The following is a 21,936-nucleotide window of genomic DNA, read 5'->3' on the forward strand; positions in this document are numbered from 1 at the left end:
ATCCCAAGGTTGGAAAGATCCCCTGGAGAAGGAAATGGTAACCCACTCCAGTATTCTTGCCTGGGAAGTCCCATGGACAGAGGAGCCTGGCAGGCTATAGTCCATGCGGTCACAAAAGAGTTGGACACCACTTAGGGACTGAACGACAATAACAAGCTTGTGTGACCTGAGTCTCCAAGTGATTGAGAATACTCTAGACAGTGTACAGTTTTTATTAACTATATAAAATAAATTTCTATTTAAAAGATACAGGCACTTTGTGATGTGAGACCGAATTAAACACAGTACTTAAACACAGTACACATACAGCATTTTGGATTTAAACACCATGTATTTTATTGTCTTTGTTGTTGTTTTGGAAGTGCAACATGAAATGCTGCTTCCCAACTACAACACCTGTCTCCAGTCCTTCTCTATTTTTAAACTTTTCCCATAGTAACAGAAGTGCCTAAGGATTTATATTCTCTAAAAAAGCTGAGCGCCAAAGAATTGGTGTTTTTGAACTATGGTGTTGGAGATGACGAGAAGACTCTTGAGAGTCCCATGGACTGCAAGGAGATCCAACCAGTCAATCCTAAAGGAAATCAGTCCTGAATATTCATTGGAAGGACTGATGCTTAAGTTGAAACTCCATGATTTTGGCCACCTGATGTGAACAACTGACTCATTTGAAAAGATTCTGATGCTGGGAAAGATTGAAGGTGGGAGAAGAAGGAGATGAAAGAGGATGAGATAGTTGGATGGCATTACCAACTCGATGGACATGAGTTTGAGTAAGCTCCGGAAGTTGGTGAGGAACAGGGAAGCCTGGCGTGCTGCAGTCCATGGGATCGCAAAGAGTCAGACCCGACTGAGCAACTGAACTTAACTGAACTGAAGAATAGCTGTCTTTTTATCTGTATCTCTGAAGGGAGGGTAGAGAGACAACAGAACTAATACACAAAATAGTGTCTGTAATATTTTATTATGTTGACACTAGAGTGGTAGCCAAATTTATCATCTGTTAGGAATTCATAAAGAGACATGACATGCATTTCTCTTCTATCCAGTTTCAATTATATAAGTGCATCCTAAGTTCTCAGTTCTTATTCCAGATACACTGTTCAGAATTTAATTGCACATGAAAAAAGTTTTAAAGCTGTTATTTTGTCCATAATTTCATATGCTCCTATCATAGTTAGCGCCCGAGTTAGCTGATCTCTTAAAGCAGCAGTGGTTACTGACAAGTTGTTATTTTCCGTTTTCCACTTATCAAGTACTTGATGGACTCTCTCACTTAGTGAAACAGTGCTGGAAAAATTTTAAATAATAATTATTTTAATTATCAGTTAGGAACATGGTTTTAAATTGTATCAATATTGTATATCTAGGTTTTTGACCTAGTTTACCAGAGTGAAGTGAGGATTAAATTAACTGGTGAAGACAGTCTATATAAAAATTTAGCACAGAGTTTGACACATACATAGTAAGTGAATGTCAGTCCTATGCCAGCCCTTGTTACCTTGTACAAAATTGGCAATTCAGTTAACATTTGATTCTAAGAGAGATTTACTCAAGACCTCAATATGATTGTGGCCTATTTACTGTAGACCAGTACATTACTGCTCCAGCATTACATGCTTTATAATTTGATTTCATGACAACTCTCTTAGGTAAATCTACTTATTTTACTAGTGGAAAATTGAGGCATACAAAAGTTAGAGGACCTATCCAGGGTCACAAAACTAGTTGGGATTTAGAACCAACCAGTCTATCCTCAGAGTACTTGTTCTTAAACTACTGTAACCATATGGATCTCAAACATATAGTAAACTAAAATCAGTCTTTTATAACAAATTAGAGTTCATGTTAATATGAATGTTTCAGAAGCATGTAATATCAATATGATATAAACCATAACATGAGAATAAGCTTATATTACATTTTGTCATTTATACATACCTCAGTGCAGACTTATCACTTTCTGAGATTGTCAGGTTTAATTTTTGACACAAAAATTGAAAATTTGTTTCAGTAATATTCTTGGCAACTATCTTGAAGATCTTCGCTAGGATTTTCTCTACATTGGAACATAAAAGAAAATTTATGCCATCTGTTTTGAAAAACATACTCTATTTTGAGTTAATATTATAGCTAGGTTTTTACTTCTGTGCTGTTATACAATGTATATATCAAAAAAAAATTGAAAAATAAAGTACAGATACACTAACTAAAATTTGAGAAGATAACAAAATAGAAATTTGAACCACTTAGTCCATTTCTTCTAAATTCTGAATAACCCTAAACATAAATAACATAAATGTCAATTTCACATAAAATGTCTATTTAAAAGAATATCATAAGCAACTTCAAACTGATCATTAAACCCTTTAATTCTTTCAGGATTTGAAATGAATTTAACTCCTTCCTTCAGTTCTGGCTTTTTAATATGCTTCTTTGGGTGTTATCCTGAGAAACCAAGTTTAAAACTACTATAAATATAGTGTACATACACATATATATGCTTGTTTTATATTCACATCATTTATTTAATGAATGTTGGCTTAGATATAAGTAGAGTGTTTTTAGTTTTAAAAAAGCTATTAGCTAATATGAGCTAGATCCATCTTTGTGTTAACCAAGGTAATTTGAGAATTTTCAAAAACTAGAGATCTGCCACCCCTCTATAATAATTTCCAATATGTTCAGTGCTTTCTGTTTTAAAATATTTATCCATACTATTAATCACTCAGGCCAGATTGTATGTTAATGATATAATTGAAAATCCAGTCTCCTAAGTGAAATTTTAAGGAAGAGACCCCATGTTCCTTGTTAACTGCAGAATACATCTCCCATGATGACTTCCTCTTCAGTCTCTGTGGTGCCAAGCCTGCAGTATGAAGGCCCCATGGGAATAAAGAAAGGAGATAAATGACTTGAATTCTCTTATTTTTGCTGACTTTGATTTACTGTCATTGCCCGTTGAACTTTCCCTACAGAGGCTAGAACCACATGAACCTTCTATCCTCAGGAACTTGAGTAACAGAATATTAACAAGGAAGTTCAGTCATGTAACTTTACAGCCCTTCTCTAAAGTACTATAACCTAGCAATAATATAGATCCTTAGAAAGGCCTTCAAGCTTTGTTTTACAAAAGTAAACTTATCATTAAATATCCCCTTTTATGATAGCAGAACCAACTTGCATAGCAAGTTAGAGAAAACAACTACTGTGACTTTTTATTGCTTAGGCTCCTTCCATCAGTGAGGCCTTCTTCTCGCAAAATCTTCAGAAAGGTAACCATACATATTGTGGCTTACAGAAGACTGTGTATTTTTAGTGACCATCTCAACAGATTAAAGGATTATGCTGGTATAAGCCTCTTGATTACACAGACAGGGTACATAATAGAATGATTTGAGGGGATAGTTGTATACATTCTCTTTCCCCAAATCTGGATCATTAAATTGATTTGATACTTAAAAACTGCATTAAATTGGAGGACAAAAATCTGGATCTATTCTGAGGATTGACAGTGAGTGGCAAACTCGGAGTCCCAGGAAAAAGCTTAGATATTGGGAACCCAAACCCAGGGAAAGAATGAGACAGTGAAACTTCCATCCAAAGGCTTGGAGAAATCAGTCTCCATCTGGTGAAAGGGCATTTAAAGAAAATGGACCCGCTCTCTGAAGTAATCAGAGGAGTACTTAAGAACAGTGGGAACGAATATTGCCTAAGGATTGCAGACAGGTGATCGTATTGGGCCAAGAATTGACAGGCATCAGTGTAAACCTGATCTGTGAACTTCCTTCAAGGCCAAATACGACTTTTGGAACAACTGTATATGGTGATATAGTCCAGAACTGATAAAAAATTCAACATGTAGATGCTCTGAGTCTGGCCACAATCATGATGGCCGCAACCTCTTGAAGTGCATCAAGGCTAATAGATGGGAAGCAACTCATCTGTGACTTAAATATACCTGTTTTTCAATGGTTCAAATTGTAAAGACCTAGATTAAATAATCTGAATTATCAAAATAAACTCCTAGCCTTCAGAAAAGGGAAGATGATAAATACTTTAATGTCTTTGCTAGATCGAAAACCTCTGATTAAAGCAAATTATTTGTTAATATACACATACCAGAAAATGACTTGTAAGCTAGCTAGTCACTCACTCATCACCTACCATCTCTTTCATCTGCCCTCTGTAGATAGCGTGCAATAGTATACAATTGTTTTCCTTTACAGATTTCCATTGGTGGTCTCAGCAAAGGGTTATCATCAAAATTTATCTCCTTCAGTGAAAAAAGGTTGTAGATACCACTAGGCAGAACTGAAAGATTATTTCCTAGCAGAAAAAAAATTATAATTGAATTATATCCTTTTGTAAAGGAAAACTATGGAGACAAATAACAACCATGTAAAGGACAGGGAGGTCTGGCATGCTGCAGCCCATGGGGTCACGAAGAGTTGGACACAACTTGGCAACTGAACAACAACAATGGAAGGGCGTCTATTGTGTCTCACTGACACAGTGACGGAGGAGCCTCCCGGTGCTGGCAAATCTTAAGTTCTTACTGTTGTCCACATGCTAGGAGTGAAAAGGAGGATGTATAGAAACAGAGCAAGCATTCTTTTTTCTCATCGAGAATGACAAAATAAGATAGGAGGCTTTCCTCTTGCAATATGGTAATGGACTTTACAGAGTAAGTGTGATAGTACTTTTTTTCGGTAATTTTTTAAAATAAACTTTTTGTTTCCAGGAATTTCAGATTTACAGAAAAGTTGCAGAAATTGTATGGAGTTCCTGAATACTTTTCATCTAGTTTTAGTTTTCCCTGATGTTATCATCTCACATTATTATGGGTTTTTTTTGGCACATCATGCAGTGTGCAGGATCTTCAACCAGGAATTGAACCTGTGCCCTCTACAGTAGAAGCACAGAGTATTAACCACTGGACTACCAGGGAAGTCCCCTATTTACATTTTTAAATCCAAGAAGCTAACATTGACACAGTACTATTAAATAAGCTTTGGATGCTTTTGAATTTCATTATATTTCCATCAATGTCCTTTTTCTGTTCCAGTATCTATTCCAGGATAGCACACTGTATACAGGTATGTCCTACAGTCAGTGAGAATTCCTCAGCCTGCCCTTGTTTCTCAAGATCTGAATGGTTTTCTGAAGAACTGGTTAGGATTTTGAAGAATATTTCTTAATATGAGTTTATCTGATACATGTTTTCATAAATAGACTGGGGTTATAGGTTTTTGGAAAGAATACCACAGAGATTGAGGGCTCTCTTCACCTCAGGGATACCTGACATCCACAAGACATCACTGGCATGTTAACCTTGATCCCTTGGCTAAAATAGTGACTGCCAGGTTTCTGCAATGTAATATTTTGATTTTCTCCTTTCCATACTTTGTTCTTTAGAACTGGATTATTAAGTCTAGTCCATCCTCAAAGAGTGGAGAGTAAGCTCCACTTCCCTACATGTAATTTTTTTTAAAACCGCCTTAATCTATTGATAATATAAACTTGACGTAAAAAGTAAAACTGTGATAACTGACAAAGAATTTGTAATCATTTCAAGAGGAACTGGCCTAAAGTTTGCCGTATGGTTATGTTATTTTAGCCAAGAATAAAGGAACCTGGTTCCTTTTAGTGAAGAAATGTTTTAGAAACAAAGATCTGGGTACTAGGTTGCTCATTGTTTCTTGGAGTATGTGCTGCTTCTGACTTATGTATAGTCTCTCTCCCTCATATTACTAGCTCTGGGAAAACTAGTTTCCATGTCATAAAGGGGCTGACATGGCAGGGAACTCAATTCTGCTGCCAGTAGCCACATAAGTTTTGAAGCAAATCTGCTAGCCTTAATCAAGCCTGTCTGTAGCACCAACCAACAGGTTGGCTGCCATCTCATACAAGATTCTTAGACAGAGCAAGTCAACTAAACACCTTCTGGGTTCCTGACCCTCAGAAACTGTGTGAAATAAATATTTTATTAATTTGAGAAGCTAAATTTTGTGGAAATTTGTCACACAGCAATAGATAACTGATATAACAGCTACCAGCTAAAAGTACTAAACTGAGATCTAAGGAGCTGCCAACTGCAGGAGGAGTTTGCATTTTTAGTCCAGCAACTTAAGTGCCTGATGAAGCAACAATAGCAACCAGAACAAATATTAACTTTCTTTGGAGAGAGACAGAATTGATGATAGACTTCAGGATTCAAAACAGAGAAACAAGAAAGTGTGTGGCTCACTCCCAAGAGAAAAAAACTGACTCAATTGTTGTAGTTAACAATAAAAGAATTTTAAAGCAGCTAATACAATGAAGTTTAAGAATATAAAGAAAGATAGTCTCAAATGAATGAAAAAATGGGAAATCTTGGAGGAGAAATATAAACTATGAAAAGAAAAATGGCAGTTCTAGAACTGAAAAATTTAGTATCTGAAATTAAAAATTAATTGGACAGATGTAACAGAATAGAGATCATAGACAAGTTAGTAAACTTGAAGGCAGATCAATATGAGATGCTTAAAAGCTATGTGTGTATACACACACACACACAGTTTTAGGGATTTGTAAGATAATATGTAAAGGTAATTGGAATCTTACAAAGAAAAGAGAGAAAACGAAGCAGAAAAATTTTTTGAAGAAATAGATTAAAAATCCCCAATTTAGTAAAATATCCAGACCAGAAACAGCAAAATCCAAGCAGTACAAATAAACATGAAAACCACACCTAGAATGAATGTCACAGAAAGTTCAGAATAATCCTCTCAAAAAATCAGGTCCTCCACTTGAATCAACCAAAAGTTGGAAAGCAATGATAGAATCAGCTTTTTCAGAATTCTGGCATTTACTCCAGAATTTTACAGTTAGTAGGATACTGCTCAAGGAAGAAAAAGGCAGAAGAATTTTTGTAAGAAAGCACTGTGACTTTTTCACTCATCTTGCTACCACTCTCCATTTCCCAGGCAGCAACAGTCAAAGAGGGGGCTGGGGCAGCCTGCATTCCTGGTACAGCTTGCTGGTGTCAGAAAGCCAACATAGACTTTGTTCTTTTAATACTGTGGTTTTGCATTTTGACCTGTCTGCTGATTTCCTCATGGACTGGCACAGAGAATGACCTTTGTTTTGCTCCCCTGGCTCAGACTGGAGCTGAGCAGTTGGTGGCAGTTGATGTCCCGTGTAAAGACATACACTGTCCGTCTCCCACTCCCCCACAAGGGAGGGGGGCAAAGAACAGCAGACAAAGAAAGCAGCAAACAAATTCAAAAGCCCAGGAAGAAGGCTGAGGAGGAAGTTTCTTGGGGGAATTAGGGCTCAGAAGGGCCACAGTATATTCTGGGGAAGATGGAACGCAACAAGCATATTCAGAACTGGATACATGCCCAGAAGAAAACTGACAGAATCCTAGGCTTGCACCTGAGATGGATTTCTGAGCTTCACACAATCAGGAAAAGACTAAGACAGAGTCGTAGGTGGCCTGGCTCAGTGTTAAAGTACCCCAGCTTAGAGCTAAACTGCAAAGACTGGGAAAGTAGTATTTTATTTTATGGCTCTGGGTATTAAAGGACAGAAGAAGATATCCATACAAATACTAACCAAAGAGCTGGGGTGGTTTTAGTAATATCAGATAACAAAGACTTTAAGTCAATAACTGTTATAATAGACAAAGGACAGTATATATTGATAAGAGGATCATTACATCAAGAAGATATAACAATTAGAAGTATGTACATACCAAACAACAGAGCCCCAAAACATACTGGGCAAATATTGACAGGATTGAAGGGAAAATCTGGTGTTTTTACAATAAAAAATGGAAGCTTTAATTCCTCACTTCCAGTAATGGATACAACATTTAGACAAAAAGTCATTTAGGGGACTTGAACAGCACTATAAAGCAATTAAACCCAATAGATATACATATAACATTCCAACAGCAGAATCACGTTTTTCTCAAGTACACATAGAACATTCTCCATAATATTAAGGCTCAACACAAGTCTCATTAAGATTGATTCAAAAAAAGCCATACAGTATATCTTTTCTGACCACAGGGGAATGACACTACCAAAAATAATGGGAGGAAAACTGGAAAATTTACTAATTTAAGCAGCATGCCAAATTTAAGCTACCACTGTGTCAAAGGTGGAATCAAAAAGGAAATTATAAAATGCAACGATAAAATGAAAACACAATAACCAAAAATTATAGATGCAGCAGAAGCAGTGCTGAAGATTAAATCTATAGCTGAAAATACCAGCACTAAAAACGAATATCAGGGATTCCTCTGGTGGTCCAGTGGCTAAGACTCTGCACTCCCAATGCAGGGGGTCTGGGTTCAATCTCTGGTCAGGGAACTAGATCCCACAGGCCACAGCTAAGAGTTCACATGCTGAAACTAAAAAGAAAAGATCCCACATGCAACAACTGAGATCTCATGCAGTCAAATAAATAATAAAATTAAATTAAATTAAAAAAACGAATATCAATGTAATTACTTTATATATAAATTAACTAGAAAAATATAAGTAAATTAGCCCAAAACTATCAGGAGGAGGAGGAAATAAAGACTGCAGGCATGCTCAGTCAATCAGTTGTGTCCAACTCTTTGCAACCCCATGGACTGTAGCCCCCCAGGCTCCTCTGTCCATGGAATTTTCCAGGCAAGTATACTGAAGTAGGTTACTATTTCCTACTCCAGGGGATCTTCCTGACCCAGAGATCAAACCTACATCTCCTGCATCTCCTGTACTGGCAAGCAGATTCTTTACCACCAAGCCACTTGGGATTTTTTAGAGCATATATAAATGAAATAGAGAATCAATAGAATCAACAAAACCAAAAGATGGTTCTTTGAAAAGATCAACAAAATTGATAAACCTTTAGTTCAGTGGACTAAGGAAAAAGAAAGATTCAAATTACTAAAATCAGAAATGAAAGTAGAAACATTACTACTGATTCTACAGAAGTAAAAGATTATAGAGTACTACTACCATTATTATACCAGCAAACTGGATAATCTAGAGGAAATGTTTCTAGAGAAACACAAAACTTGCCAAGAATAAATCATGGAGAAAGAAGGAAAATATGAATAGATCTATGGCTAGAAAGAAGACAGAAGAAGTAATCAAATATCGTCCAACAAAGAAAAATCCTACACCTTGTGGCTTCACTGGTGAATTCTACCAAATATTTAAAGAACATCTAATGCCAATCCTCAAACTCTTCCAAAAAATTGAAGAGGACAGAACACTTCATAACTCATTTCATGAAGCTGCCATTACCCTGATACCAAAGCCAGAAAAAGACACTTCAGGAAATGAAAACTACAGATCAATATCCTTTTTGCACAAATCCTCAACAAAATAAGAGCAAATGAAATCTAGCAAAATATTAAAAGGACTATGCACCATTGTGAGGTGGGATTTATCTTGAAATGCAAGGATGGTACTATATGAGAAAATCAATCAGTGTAACATGATATTAAGAGAAAAAAACAAAAAAAGCTCATGATTCTCTCAATGATACAGAAAAGTCATTTGACAAAATTCAATACCATTTTGTTATTAAAAACAATTATATTTGTGTGTTTTTCTAATAATAGTCCTTCAAAACACATGAATAAAATTGATAATTAAAGCAAAAATCATACAAATTCCACAGTCCTACTTGTAGATTTTAATGCCTCTCCAAAGCAACTAACACAAGACAGTATACCAATAAAGACAGAATATTCTAACAAGATTATCAACCAGTACTTATATGATATTTATAAACACTGTACCTAACACTTGCAAAATATACTTTTTTAGAGTATGTGGTATGATTATCAAGGATGGAAAAAATGGGTAGAAAAAAGATATACACCAATTTTAGTACAGCGGTTACTTCTAGTTGGGTTGTTGTGTTTAGTTGCTAAGTCATGTCTGACTCTGCAACCGCATGGATGGTAGCCTACCAGCCTCCTCTGTCCATGGGATTTCCCAAGCAAGAATACTGGAGTGGATTGCCATTTTTTTCTCCAGGAGATCTTGCCTGCCCAGGGATTGAACCTGCGTCTCCTGCATTGACAGTGGATTCTTTACCAGTGAGCCACTTGCCCCTACTTCTAGTCTGGGGAGAAGTACAAAACAAGTTTCGATTCTGTTTTATTTCTTAACAGTCAAAAATATCTCAAGTATACATGTATCCCCTCTTATGGCTGATTCATGTTGAGGTTTGACAGAAAACAACGTTCTGTAAAGCAATTATCTTTCAATAAATAATTAAGTCAATTAAAAGAAAAGAATGAAAAAAAATCTCAAGTAACTGGTTCCTTATAGCTGAGAGTAACAACATAGGTGGTTTTTTCTGTAAGCTTGAAATACTTTATAATAAAAACTAAGAAAAATGCTAGTCTAGCTTTCAGAATTCTGATATTTTTAGAATGACTTACTTTTGTTGTTGTAATTGAAGTGATTTACTTTGTAAAAGACTTTAAGATATTAGATTACTATAGGGTGTAGGAGTAGGCTCAGGGTAGCCAGCAGGAAAGGAAAATAGAGAAAATGCTGACCTAAGGTTGTGTGTGGAGAGGGAGGGTGAGGTCAGGTTCACAAAGGGAAGAAATACTGAATGATTAGGTATAGACAGAAAAGACAGAAAAGAAATGAAAATATGTTCAGGTTCCCCAGCTAGATCATAACCTCTTTCAGGGAAGGAACTGGACTTTAGGCTTTGCTCTCATTTTTTGTATGTGCAGTAGCCATTTCCTTCCAATGGGCACTTAATACATGGTGTTGATTGTTTGCCATTCTGTTTTGTCACCAAAATTTGCAACCTAGAAACTAGAACTCAACTTATTGATAATGCTTATTGATTATACTTGACACTCACCACTCAAGTTTAGCTGCTGGAGAGCATTTAAAGAAAGAAAAGATGGTGGCAGATATCTTATTTGATTGTTGTCTGCATTTAGACTAACCAGACTTTTCAGTTCCCCTATATTTGTTGGCATCTCTCTGATTGCATTATTTGAGATATCAAGTCCTTTAAGTTTAGTCATATTAGACAGCTCTTCCGGAAGTCTTGTTAGCTGTAACAGAGGATAAACAATTATATTTTTAATAAATATTTCTATGATGAAAACTTTTTCTAAAATAAAAGAGAAGGAGAGATTTTTTTGTTGTTCCAAAAAAGGAGATATTTTCACTATGTCACAAAGTCTTTGTGATTCCCTTCCTTAATAAAACCCACAACAAATTGTGTAACATTCAAATATCTCCCCAGTCTGACCAATGATACCTATTCAACCCTGTGGCTTACTTACTACTTTTTTCACTCTCCCAACACTTGATGTCCAGTGCCACATTATCCCCTCTGTCCCTAAAGCTTACCCTGCTTTGATTTCTTCTCCCTGAAGTCTTTCTAAACTATTCTCTTCCATATTTGATCTCTTTACTCCTACTCTCATCAACATAGCTTTTTATTAACCCCTTGTGTATTCTCCTTAGATTTTTAATAACATAATATATGTTTTATAGTTGTTGTATACATATTCCCAATCATGATACATTTTGATTAAATGCTCAGGAAATTCCTTTGTAATTGACACACACAGTTTGGCAATGCAGCTTCAAATGAAAATTCCTAGTACAAAAAGTATTGCAAAGTAACAGGAATTAAGATACTCTGCTAAGGCAAAGAAGAAATATGCATCTTCAGAAAAAATAAGGTCATCACAAGTGGCCTCTGAAATAGAGGAAGCCCTGTGAGTGAAAAAAAGTGTTTTGAATATATGGGCCCCTCAAAAATAATCAGACAACAGGGTAAATACTGCATATTGAGCTCAGTGTTCTTCCATGTATAAAGGAAGCGTAATAGATGATCCTAACTTCAGGGAGATTAAAATTCAGTTTGGGAACAAAATGCATGCGTGCAATCTCCGTCACTTCAGTTGTGTCCAACTCTTTGCAACCCTGTGGACTGTAGCCTGATAGGCTCCTCTGTCCATGGGATTCTCCAGGCAAGAATACTGAGTTGCCGTGCCCTTCTCCAGGGGATCTTCCTGACCCAGGAACCAAACCCATATCTCTTCTCCTGCATTGGCAGGAGTGCCACCTGGGAAGCCCAAAATATACACATATGAAACAATCAGAAATCAGCACTAATCAATAAGTAATTCAGTGCCAAAATAATGTTTACAACAATATATAGAGAGAGAAGTTTAGGGAATGTATATCAGCATAAATGAGAGAACAAAATGAAGCTTCATGTAGCAGGTGGGACTCAAATGGCTTTTTGAGAATGAATAGGATTGTATAGAAGTTACAGGACACTCAGGCAAGACAAATATCATGCATAAAAATGACCAGTGAAAAGCTGACAAGTAAAGAGGTGATAGGAAGCAGAAGGAGAGATATTTAGAGAAGGACTATAGAAACAGCCTCTGGCAAGACTTGAAATTTGTGCCTATTGGGAGGAATCTGATCAACACAAATAGCTAGGTCTACAATTTGACATTCCTTCAAACAAATATTCCTGAACAACTTGCTCAGCATTTCTTAGAGGAAGTGCCTCAGAACTGTGTGATGAGAGAGCTACTCTGAAAGGAAAATTCCTGTTGGGCATCCTTCACTCAGCAAAATAAAAGCCCTGTAATTAACCTGATTCCTGTTCTTCAGATGACTGCTCAGTGAATATATGCTGTTATATAGATTAATCTTTTGAGTATATTACCTTCACCCCAAGAGGGTTATCAAAGTGATCTTTCCAATGATAGAGGATATTCCTTTTGAGAGGAGTTTTGATATATCATTTTTCTCATTTGGTGACCTTCAAACTGATGTTTTAATGATGTGGAATGGTGTCTTTGGCAACCATCCACCCATCCAAGGAATCTAGATTCCTAAGAATGGCCCTGTGAAATGAAGGCTGATAGTTTTGATGAGTCCTGAGAAAAGGAAGGAGACAGAATCAAAGAGAATAGCAGAAGTTTCCCAGAGTAGTCTAGGCATGAACTGAGCAATGAGCATTGCCAGGATGGAACCAGTGACACTGGAAAATCAGAGAGAGGATCCAACAGCTTTTTGAGAGGAAAAATGAAATTGCTTTGGTGTAAGATTCAGTATGACTGGTGATGGTTCCATGATTTCTAGATTGGCATGTCTGAAGAAAGTGACATCACAAACAGAAATAGGGAAATTTTGAAGGGAGTTGCATTAGAAAGAAAGGTGGGTTTGATTTTGGAGTTATATTGAGTTTGAGACAATAGAAGAATAGGAGAACAGAGAATATCCAGGGAATCTGTGGTACTAGCACACTGGTGAAAGATAAACTCCAGATATGTGGATCTGAGAGTTATGTGCATGCTGAGGTCTAGGAAGCAGTTAATAGAAAAGAGAAAATTAAAGACACAGCTTTGTAGATTTCCATAGTAAGATATAGGAAGAGAAAGTGAGAGCATTATAAATCAGCCAAGGAATTAGTTGATGATTATAGTACAGAACTAAAATGTGTCTTTTAGTATAAGAGAAACTTTTAAAATATAACATGTATTATTATTCATTCCATCTACTTAAGCAAGTATTTTCTGGAGCAGTCTTTCTGGAAAATGTATATATAGCAGATAGGTTTAAAAAGTCAAATAACTTTGGGAAATGTGGGTTATATCCATTGATCTGGCAGTTCTTTAGGGGAAATTCCATAGGGAAATAGTAAAACATGAAAAAGCTACATTTATGAAGAAGTTCATCATATTTATGATGATGAAAAATTAAAACATCACAGAATGCTTAACAACAGAGGATTAGTTACACATATCATGCATTGGTTATAATAATTATTGGGAAGATTATGTTATGGGTAAATTCTCATATGTTAAGTGAAAATAGAAGACTTTAAAATTGAGTATACAGTATTTCTACAATTGCTTATAAAATCATATAAATAAGAAAAAGCAAGAGTAAAAGTAAGTTGTATCAACATATGTCTAGTAGTTATATTCTGATGTTATGCTTGTGGAATTTATTTTTACTTCTTTTTTGTCAGTTTTCCAAATTTTCAATACTGTGTTTATGTTACATCCATAAGTTAAGTGAAAATAAATCTATAAATCTGTCACCTTTAATTACTCGCTATTTCATTTTAGTGAAATGTTTTCCTGTTAAACTCTTGTGTTGAAAAGTTTATTTGTAAGCCATGTTTGAGGTTAAAAAATAAAATATTTCAGCTAAATTAAACACACACACACTGCAGCTTAGATTCTGATCCCTTCAGCTCCCCCTTCCCCACAAAGCCCAAGCTATCTGTCTCTTACCTTTTTCCCATTTATCTGGCTTATATTCAACTCTTCCAGTGATTGAAGGTGGCAAAGTTCAATAGGAAAATATATAAATTGATTGCTTGAGATGTTTAATTTCTGGATTCCTTTTAAGTTACAGATCTCTGAAGGTATAGTCTGTATTTGGTTTTCTGAAAGATCAAGTACTCGCAAATTGTTTAAAGTACACACTTCTATGGGGAAAGTTTCCAACTTATTATAGCATAAAATAAGAACATGGAGTGATACCATGTTGGAAATAGATGGCGGAATTTTCCTTATTTTGTTTTTACCAAGATCCAGATATTCAAGATTAATAAGAGAACATAAGTGCTCAGAAAATATAAGGAGTTTGTTTTCATTAAATTCTAAATGAAGCAGTTGTTTATTGAAAGATATGTCTACAGGTATTTCTGAAATATAATTTCCATTGAAACTCAAATAATAAAGAGAATCTAAAGCACACAAACCTAGTGGAAAATACATTATTTTATTATAACTCAATTCAACTTTAGCTATGTTTTTGCAGTTTTTTATTTCAATGGGAAAATCTGTGATACAATTTCCTGAAAATTCTAGGCTGAACATATTATTAAGATGTGAAATATATTCAGGTATTTTCACTAGATAATTTCTGTTTATATGGAGTTTTCTTAAATTTTTAAGCTTATGGATGTTCTTAGGAAGTTCTGTTAATTTATTATCACTAAGACTAAGGCATTCCAACACTGCACAGTGGGAAATGTTCTCTGGCATGTCTTTCAATAAATTTTTATCAAGTATTAGAATCCTAAGTTCCTTAAAATTCTCAATTTTGTTTGAAATAACTTCCAATTTATTGTCTGTCAGTTGGAGTTCTTTCATTTTGAGCAATAAAAAAATTTCCACAGCCAAAAAGGTAAGTTTATTGTGATCCAGTAAAAGTTTTTCTAAATTTTTAAGCTCCTTAATTTCTTTTGGCAAACTGTTTATCAGGTTTCCAGTAAGATTTAGTGAAATTAACTTGGGAAGGAAGCACAAAGCTTTAGGAAATATTGTTAACTGATTATATTCCAGATTAAGAGCCCTCAAGTTTTTCAAACTAGACAGGGCATCTGGTATATGTCTTAACTTATTTTTAGCCAAATTTAAAATTTCCAAGTTTTTAAGACTTTCTAAGCCAGAAGGAAAATCCTCAATGCAATTGTTATTTAAAAATAGCTCTCTGATATTCCCAAGCTGTGATATTTCTTTAGGTATATGTGATATTTGGTTGTGACTGACATTTAATAGTTTTAAATTATGAAGCAACTGAATTTCAGATGGAAGTGTTGATAGCACATTTTTTTGTATGGATAGAATTTCAAGTCCTAGCATATCCCTTGAGTCTGCGCCTTTAAAACTTTTGATTTCATTCTCATCTAAATACAGATATTTTACATATTTGACTTTTAAAATGTCCTTAGGGAATTCTCGTAAACCCTTGGCTTTGAGGTTAATTGTAAAGTTATCTGATGGTAAGCCAGATCCTTCCTGATTTTCTTCAGAGAGTTGTGGACTAATTTTTCCTAATGCTTCATGAGATAGGGAGTCAACAAAAGCCTGATATTCAGCCCCCATCTCAGTTACTGATAATGATGAACTTTCTGAAATTCCAGTTTTTGACTGCAGGCTGTCATATGTAGTAATTGTTTCAGAAAATTGGAGAGTTTTCCTTTGTTCTTCATTTTTCTTAGACTTACTTCCAGAGGAGGATGTTGATGTATCATCACGTGTAGCTAATGTGTGATGCGTTTCATAAATTTGGCTGGAAGATGTCTCATCAGAATCTTCCTTTAACAAGTTTGATGTTTCTTTAGTAAGTCCAGATTCCTCCACTGACCGTGATCTAGATTCTTTTCTAAACCGACTAATGATATCCTCTAGCTCTTCTGAAGTACGCTTCTTTTCAGACATCTTATTTGTGGGTATATTTTATACCAATACAATATTGTAACTCAGTTATAATTTTCATGTTTAATTTTTTCCTCCGAACCTACAAAACAAATGTTGATGTTAAGAGATATAATAAAGATGTTAAAGTTACAAAAGAATTTTAATACAATAATTTTTATTCTGTAATGAATAATCTCATAATCATTAAAAAACATTTATAACTAATTAACATATATAATTACTGGCTAAAGACAGTTTATTGATTGGATGCATTTATCACATGATACTCTTAAAATCACATTAAGATTATAGAAAGGAATAAAAATATCAAAGAAAATGAGAAAGGACACATAAGGGAATGAAAGAACTCAAGTTTTTGGAAAACAGGGTGTAGCCAGTGACTCCCTCATGCCACATGTAGAGAGTATCATTCTCATTGTGGGTATGTTTACATATGGTAGATTTACATATGGTATTGAAGATCTTGCCCCAACAAATTCAATGCGTATGACAATTCTCCAATAGGTGAAAGTAAAATGTCTTAAGGAAGGAGGGATGTTTTCAATAAAAGTAAACTAGAGGTAAAACAGCCTTTTCAAGGACTAATGCCTGACTTTAAGTCTTTCGTGTAACTCTTGAGGAACCAGCGCAGCTAGGGAGCAACCTCCTCAAGAGGTTTGAATTCGACCTCTGTAGGTCCCTCTTTCAAGTTTATGGGTTTTAACAACCCAATCTGCATCCCTAGGGGTGGTAGCTACTTTTTATATTTATTGTCTCTGTTGCTGCAGTCTCACCTTTACCTTTTCAGTACTCCGATACTTGTCTATACAACTCCCTATATTAACAAATTATTATTATTATTATTAATTGAAATATGGTTGCTCTATAGTATTGTGATAGTTTCAGGTGTACAGCAAAGTGATTCAGTAATATTTTTGCAGATTATTTTCCACTATAGGTTATTACAAGATATTGAATATAGTTCCCCGTGTGATGCAGTAAATCCATGTTGCTTATCTATTTTATGTACAGTACTTTGTATCTGTTAGTCCCATACTCCTCTAATTTATCTCCCTCTACCACCTTTCCCGTTTGGTAACCATAAGTTTGTTTTTTGATGCCTGTGAGTCTATTTCTGTTTTGTATATATATTCATTTGTATTTTTTTTAGATTCCACATATAAGTGATACCATATAATACTTGTCTTTATCTGACTTGCTATTCTCTTGGTCCATCATGTTGCTGCAAAGGTGATATTTCATTCTTTTTTTATGGCTAAGTATTATTCCATCACACATACACACACACCGCATCTTCTCAAGGGAGTCATCTGTTGATGAGTTCCATGTCTTGGCTACTGTAAATAGTACTTCCATGAACACTGGAGTGTGTGTATCTTTTTAATTAGATTTTTCATCTTTTCCAGATATATACCCAGGAGTAGAATTGCTGGATTATGTGGTAGCTATTTTTTTTAAGACACCTCCATACTGTTTTTCATAGTGGCTGCACCAATTTAACTTCCCATCAACCGTGTAGAGGGTTTCCTTTTCTCCACATCCCCTCCAGCATTTATTATTTGTAGACGATGTCCATTCTGACTAATATGAAGTGCTACCTCATTGTGGTTCGGACTTGCATTTCTCTAATAATTAGAGATGTTGAGCATTTTTTATGCATCTGTATGTCTTCTCTGAATAAATGTCTATTTAGGCTTTCTGTTTTTTTTTTTTTTTTTTGGTTTGGTTGTTTTCTTCAATGTTGAGTTATATGAGCTGTTTGTATATTTTGGATATTAATCCTTTGTTGCATTATTCAAAAATATTCTCTCCCATTCTGTATGTTGCCTTTTCATTTTGTTGGTGGTTTCCTATGCTTTGCAAAAGCTCTAAGTTTGATTAGGTCCTGTTTGTTTATTTTTGCTTTTATTTCTTTTGCCTTGGGAGACTGATCTAAGAAAATATTACTATGATTTATGTCAGGATGTCTTGCCCATATTTAGTTCTAGGAATTTTATGGAATCATGTCTTATATTTAGTTCCTTAAACCATTGTGAGTTTAGTTTTGTATGTGGTGTGAGAGCGTGTCCTAATTTTATTGATTTACTTGTAGTTGTCCAGTTTTTCCAACATCACTTGTTAAAAGTCTTTTCTTCTTTGTATATTCTTATCTCCTTTGTAGTAGATTAATGGACTATAGGTGTGTGAGTTTGTTCCTGGGCTCTTTATTCTGTTCCATTGATCCATATGTCTGTTTTTGTGTCAGTACTGTGCTGTTTTGATTACTGTATATTTGTAGTATAGTCTAAAGTCTTGAAGGGTTATACCTCCAACTTTGTTCTTTTTCCTCAGGATTGCTTTGGCAATTCTAGGTCTTTTGTGGCTCCATATAAAATTTAGGATTATTTATTATATTTTGTGGAAAATGTCATGCGTATATTGATAGGGATTGCATTAAATCTGTTCTTTGCATTGTATGGCCATTTTAACAGTATTAATTCTTCCAATCCAAGACCATAGGGTATCTCTTGATTTCTTTGACTCACCTTCAATTTCCTTATCAATGTTTTGTAGTTTTCATTGTATAAATCTTTTCTGTTCTTGGCTAAGTTTATTCCTAGGTATTTCTTAAGTTATTTTTAAACAGGATTTTTTTTAGCTTTCTCTTTCTGGCATTTCACTGTTAGTGTAAAGAAATGCAACAGATTTATATATATTAATCTTATATTCTGCTACCTTGCTGAATTCACAGATTAGTTCTAATAATTTTAGTATGGAGAATTTAGGGTTCTCTATATAGATTATCATGACACCTGGAAATAGTGACAGTTTTGCCTCTTCATTTCCAATTTGTATGCCTTTTATTTCTTTTTCAAGCCTGATTGCTGTGGCTGGGACTTCTAATACTATAATGAATAGAAGTGGTGAGAGTGGGGTATCCTGCCTAGTTTCTGAATTTAGTAGAAAGGCTTTCAGCTTTTCACTATTGAATATTATGTTGACTGTGAGTTTTTCACAAATGGCTTTTATTATTTGAGATATGTTCCTCTCTACCCACTTTGATAAGAGTTGTTATCATGAATGGATATTGAATTTTGTCAAATGCTTTTTCTGCATCTATTGAGATGATCATGTGGTTTTTGTCTTTTCTTCTGTTGATGTGGTGTATCAACTGACTGATTTACATATGTTCAACTATCCTTGTGACCTTGTGTCGGGAAGATCCCTTGGAGAAGGAAATGGCAACCCACTCCAGTACTCTTGCCTAGAAAATCCCATGGGCAGAGGAGCCTGGTGGGCTGCTGTCCATGGGGTCGCAAAGAGTCGGACACGACTAAGTGACTTCACTTTCACTTTGTGACCCTGGAATGAATCTAACTTGATCATGGTGTATGATCCTTCTTATGTATTGTTGGATTCAGTTTCCTAATACTTGTTGATAATTTTTGCACCTATAGTCATCAAATATATGGACCTGTAACTTTTTTTGTTGTGTCTTTGTCTGGTTTTGGTATAGGGTAATAGTGACTTCATGGAATGAATTTCCCTCCTTTTCAGTTTTTTGGAATAATTTGTGAAGGATCAGTGTAAGATCTTTGTATGTTTGGTAAAATTCTTAAGTGAAGCTGTTCAGTCCTAGACTTTTTTTGCACAGAATTTTATTATGGATTATGTTTTACTTCTAGTGATAGGTCTGTTCAAATTATCTGTTTCTTTTTGACCCAGCTTTGGCAAGCTATGTTTCTAGAAATGGGCCCATTTCTTCTAGGTTTCCTAGCATATAACTATTCTTAATATTATTATTATTATTTGTATTGCTGTGGTATCAGTTGTTACTTCTCCTAATTTCTTATTTTGTTGAATTTGGGTTCCCTCTCTTTTCTTCTTGGTAAACCATTCAATATAATGGTGATCCAAGTCTATGCCCCGACCAGTAACACTGAAGAAGCTGAAGTTGAATGGTTCTATGAAGACCTACAACACCTTCTGGAACTAACACCCAAAAAAGATGTCCTTTTCTTTATAGGGGACTGGAATGCAAAAGTAGGAAGTCAAGAAACACCTAGAGGAACAGGGAAATTTGGCCTTGGAGTACAGAATGAAGCAGGGCAAAGGCTAATAGAGTTCTGCCAAGAGAACATTCTGGTCATGGCAAACACCCTCTTCCAACAACACAAGAGAAGACTCTACACATGGACATCACCAGATGGCCAACACTGAAATCAGATTGATTATAGTCTTTGCAGCCAGAGATGGAGAAACTCTATACAGTCAGCAAAAACAAGACCGGGAGTGGACTGTGGCTCAGATCATGAACTGCTTATTGCCAAATTCAGACTTAAATTGAAGAAAGTAGAGAAAACCACTAGACCACTCAGGTATGACCTAAATCAAATCCCTTACGATTATACAGTGGAAGTGGGAAATAGATTTAAGGGACTAGATCTGATAGACAGAGTGCCTGATGAACTATGGACAGAGGTTTGTGACATTATACAGGAGACAGAGATCAAGACCATCCCCAAAAAAGAAATGCAAAAAAGCAAAATGGCTGTCTAAGGAGGCCTTACAAATAGCCGGGAAAAGAAGCAAAAAACAAAGGAGAAAATGAAACATATACCCATTTGAATGCAGAGTTCTAAAGAATAGCAAGGAGAGATAAGAAATTCTTCCTCAGTGATCAGTGCAAACAAATAGAGGAAAACAATAGAACGGGACAAACTAGAGATCTCTTCAAGAAAATTAGAGATACCAAGGGAACATTTCATGCAAAGATGGGCTCAATAAAGGACAGAAATGGTATGGACCTAACAGAAGCAGAAGATATTAAGAAGAGGTGGCAAGAATACACAGAGGAACTGTACAAAAAAGATCTTCACAACCCAGATAATCATGATGGTGTGATCACTCATACTCACCTAGAGCCAGACATCCTGGAATGTGAAGTCAAGTGGGCCTTAGGTAGCATCATTATGAACAAAGCTAGTGGAGGGGATGTAATTCCAGTTGAGCTATTTCAAATCCTAAAAGATGATGCTGTGAAACTGCTGCCCTCAATATGTCAGCAAATTTGGAAAACGCAGCATTGGCCACAGGACTGGAAAAGGTCAGTTTTCATTCCAATCCCAAAGAAACGCAATGCCAAAGAATGCTCAAACTACCGCACAGTTGCACTCATCTCACATGCTAGTAAAGTAATGCTCAAAATTCCCCAAGACAGGCTTCAGCGATATGTGAACCGTGAACTTCCAGATGTTCAAGCTGGTTTTAGAAAAGGCAGAGGAACCAGAGATCAAATTGCCAACATCTGCTGGATCATCGAAAAAGCAAGAGAGTTCCAGAAAAATATCTATTCCTGCTACTGACTATGCCAAAGCCTTTGACTGTGTGGATCACAATAAACTGTGGAAAATTCTTCAAGAGATGGGAATACGAGACCACCTGATCTGCCTCTTGAGAAACCTGTATGCAGGTCAGGAAGCAACAGTTAGAATGGGACATGGAACAACAGACTGGTTCCAAATAGGAAAAGGAGTACATCAAGGCTGTATATTGTCACCCTGCTTATTTACCTTCTATGCAGAGTACATCATGAGAAACACTGGGCTGGAGGAAGCACAAGCTGGAATCAAGATTGCCAGGAGAAAAATCAATAACCTCTGATATGCAGATGACACCACCCTATGGCAGAAAGTGAAGAAGAACTAAAGAGCCTCTTG

General features: G+C 35.6%; 1 protein-coding gene across 8 annotated transcripts in view; it reads right to left on the minus strand.

Annotated features, from left to right (window-relative positions):
* Positions 1 to 945: 945 nt before the first annotated feature.
* Positions 946 to 21,936, minus strand: part of LRRD1 (leucine rich repeats and death domain containing 1) — a 30,934-nt gene continuing 9,943 nt past the window's right edge. For 2 of the 8 annotated variants that reach the window (XM_081531363.1, XM_081531364.1), the window contains exons 2-7: positions 16,024 to 16,316; positions 14,300 to 14,454; positions 10,879 to 11,077; positions 4,168 to 4,329; positions 1,942 to 2,059; positions 946 to 1,290 (exon numbers count right to left, since the gene is read on the minus strand). In XM_081531363.1, coding sequence (XP_081387489.1) covers positions 1,104 to 1,290; positions 1,942 to 2,059; positions 4,168 to 4,329; positions 10,879 to 11,077; positions 14,300 to 14,454; positions 16,024 to 16,237 — 1,035 coding nt within the window. In that variant the 5' untranslated portion in view covers positions 16,238 to 16,316 and the 3' untranslated portion in view covers positions 946 to 1,103. Of the gene's footprint in view, positions 1,291 to 1,941; positions 2,060 to 4,167; positions 4,330 to 10,878; positions 11,078 to 14,299; positions 16,317 to 21,936 lie in introns of all 8 variants that reach the window. The other 6 variants (XM_081531365.1, XM_081531367.1, XM_081531361.1 and 3 more) reach the window with 3 other exon arrangements.

This window comes from Giraffa tippelskirchi, chromosome 10 (assembly GCF_054371585.1).
Source record: "Giraffa tippelskirchi isolate mGirTip1 chromosome 10, T2T-mGirTip1v1.2.pri, whole genome shotgun sequence".
Classification (NCBI taxonomy): Eukaryota; Metazoa; Chordata; class Mammalia; order Artiodactyla; family Giraffidae; genus Giraffa; species Giraffa tippelskirchi.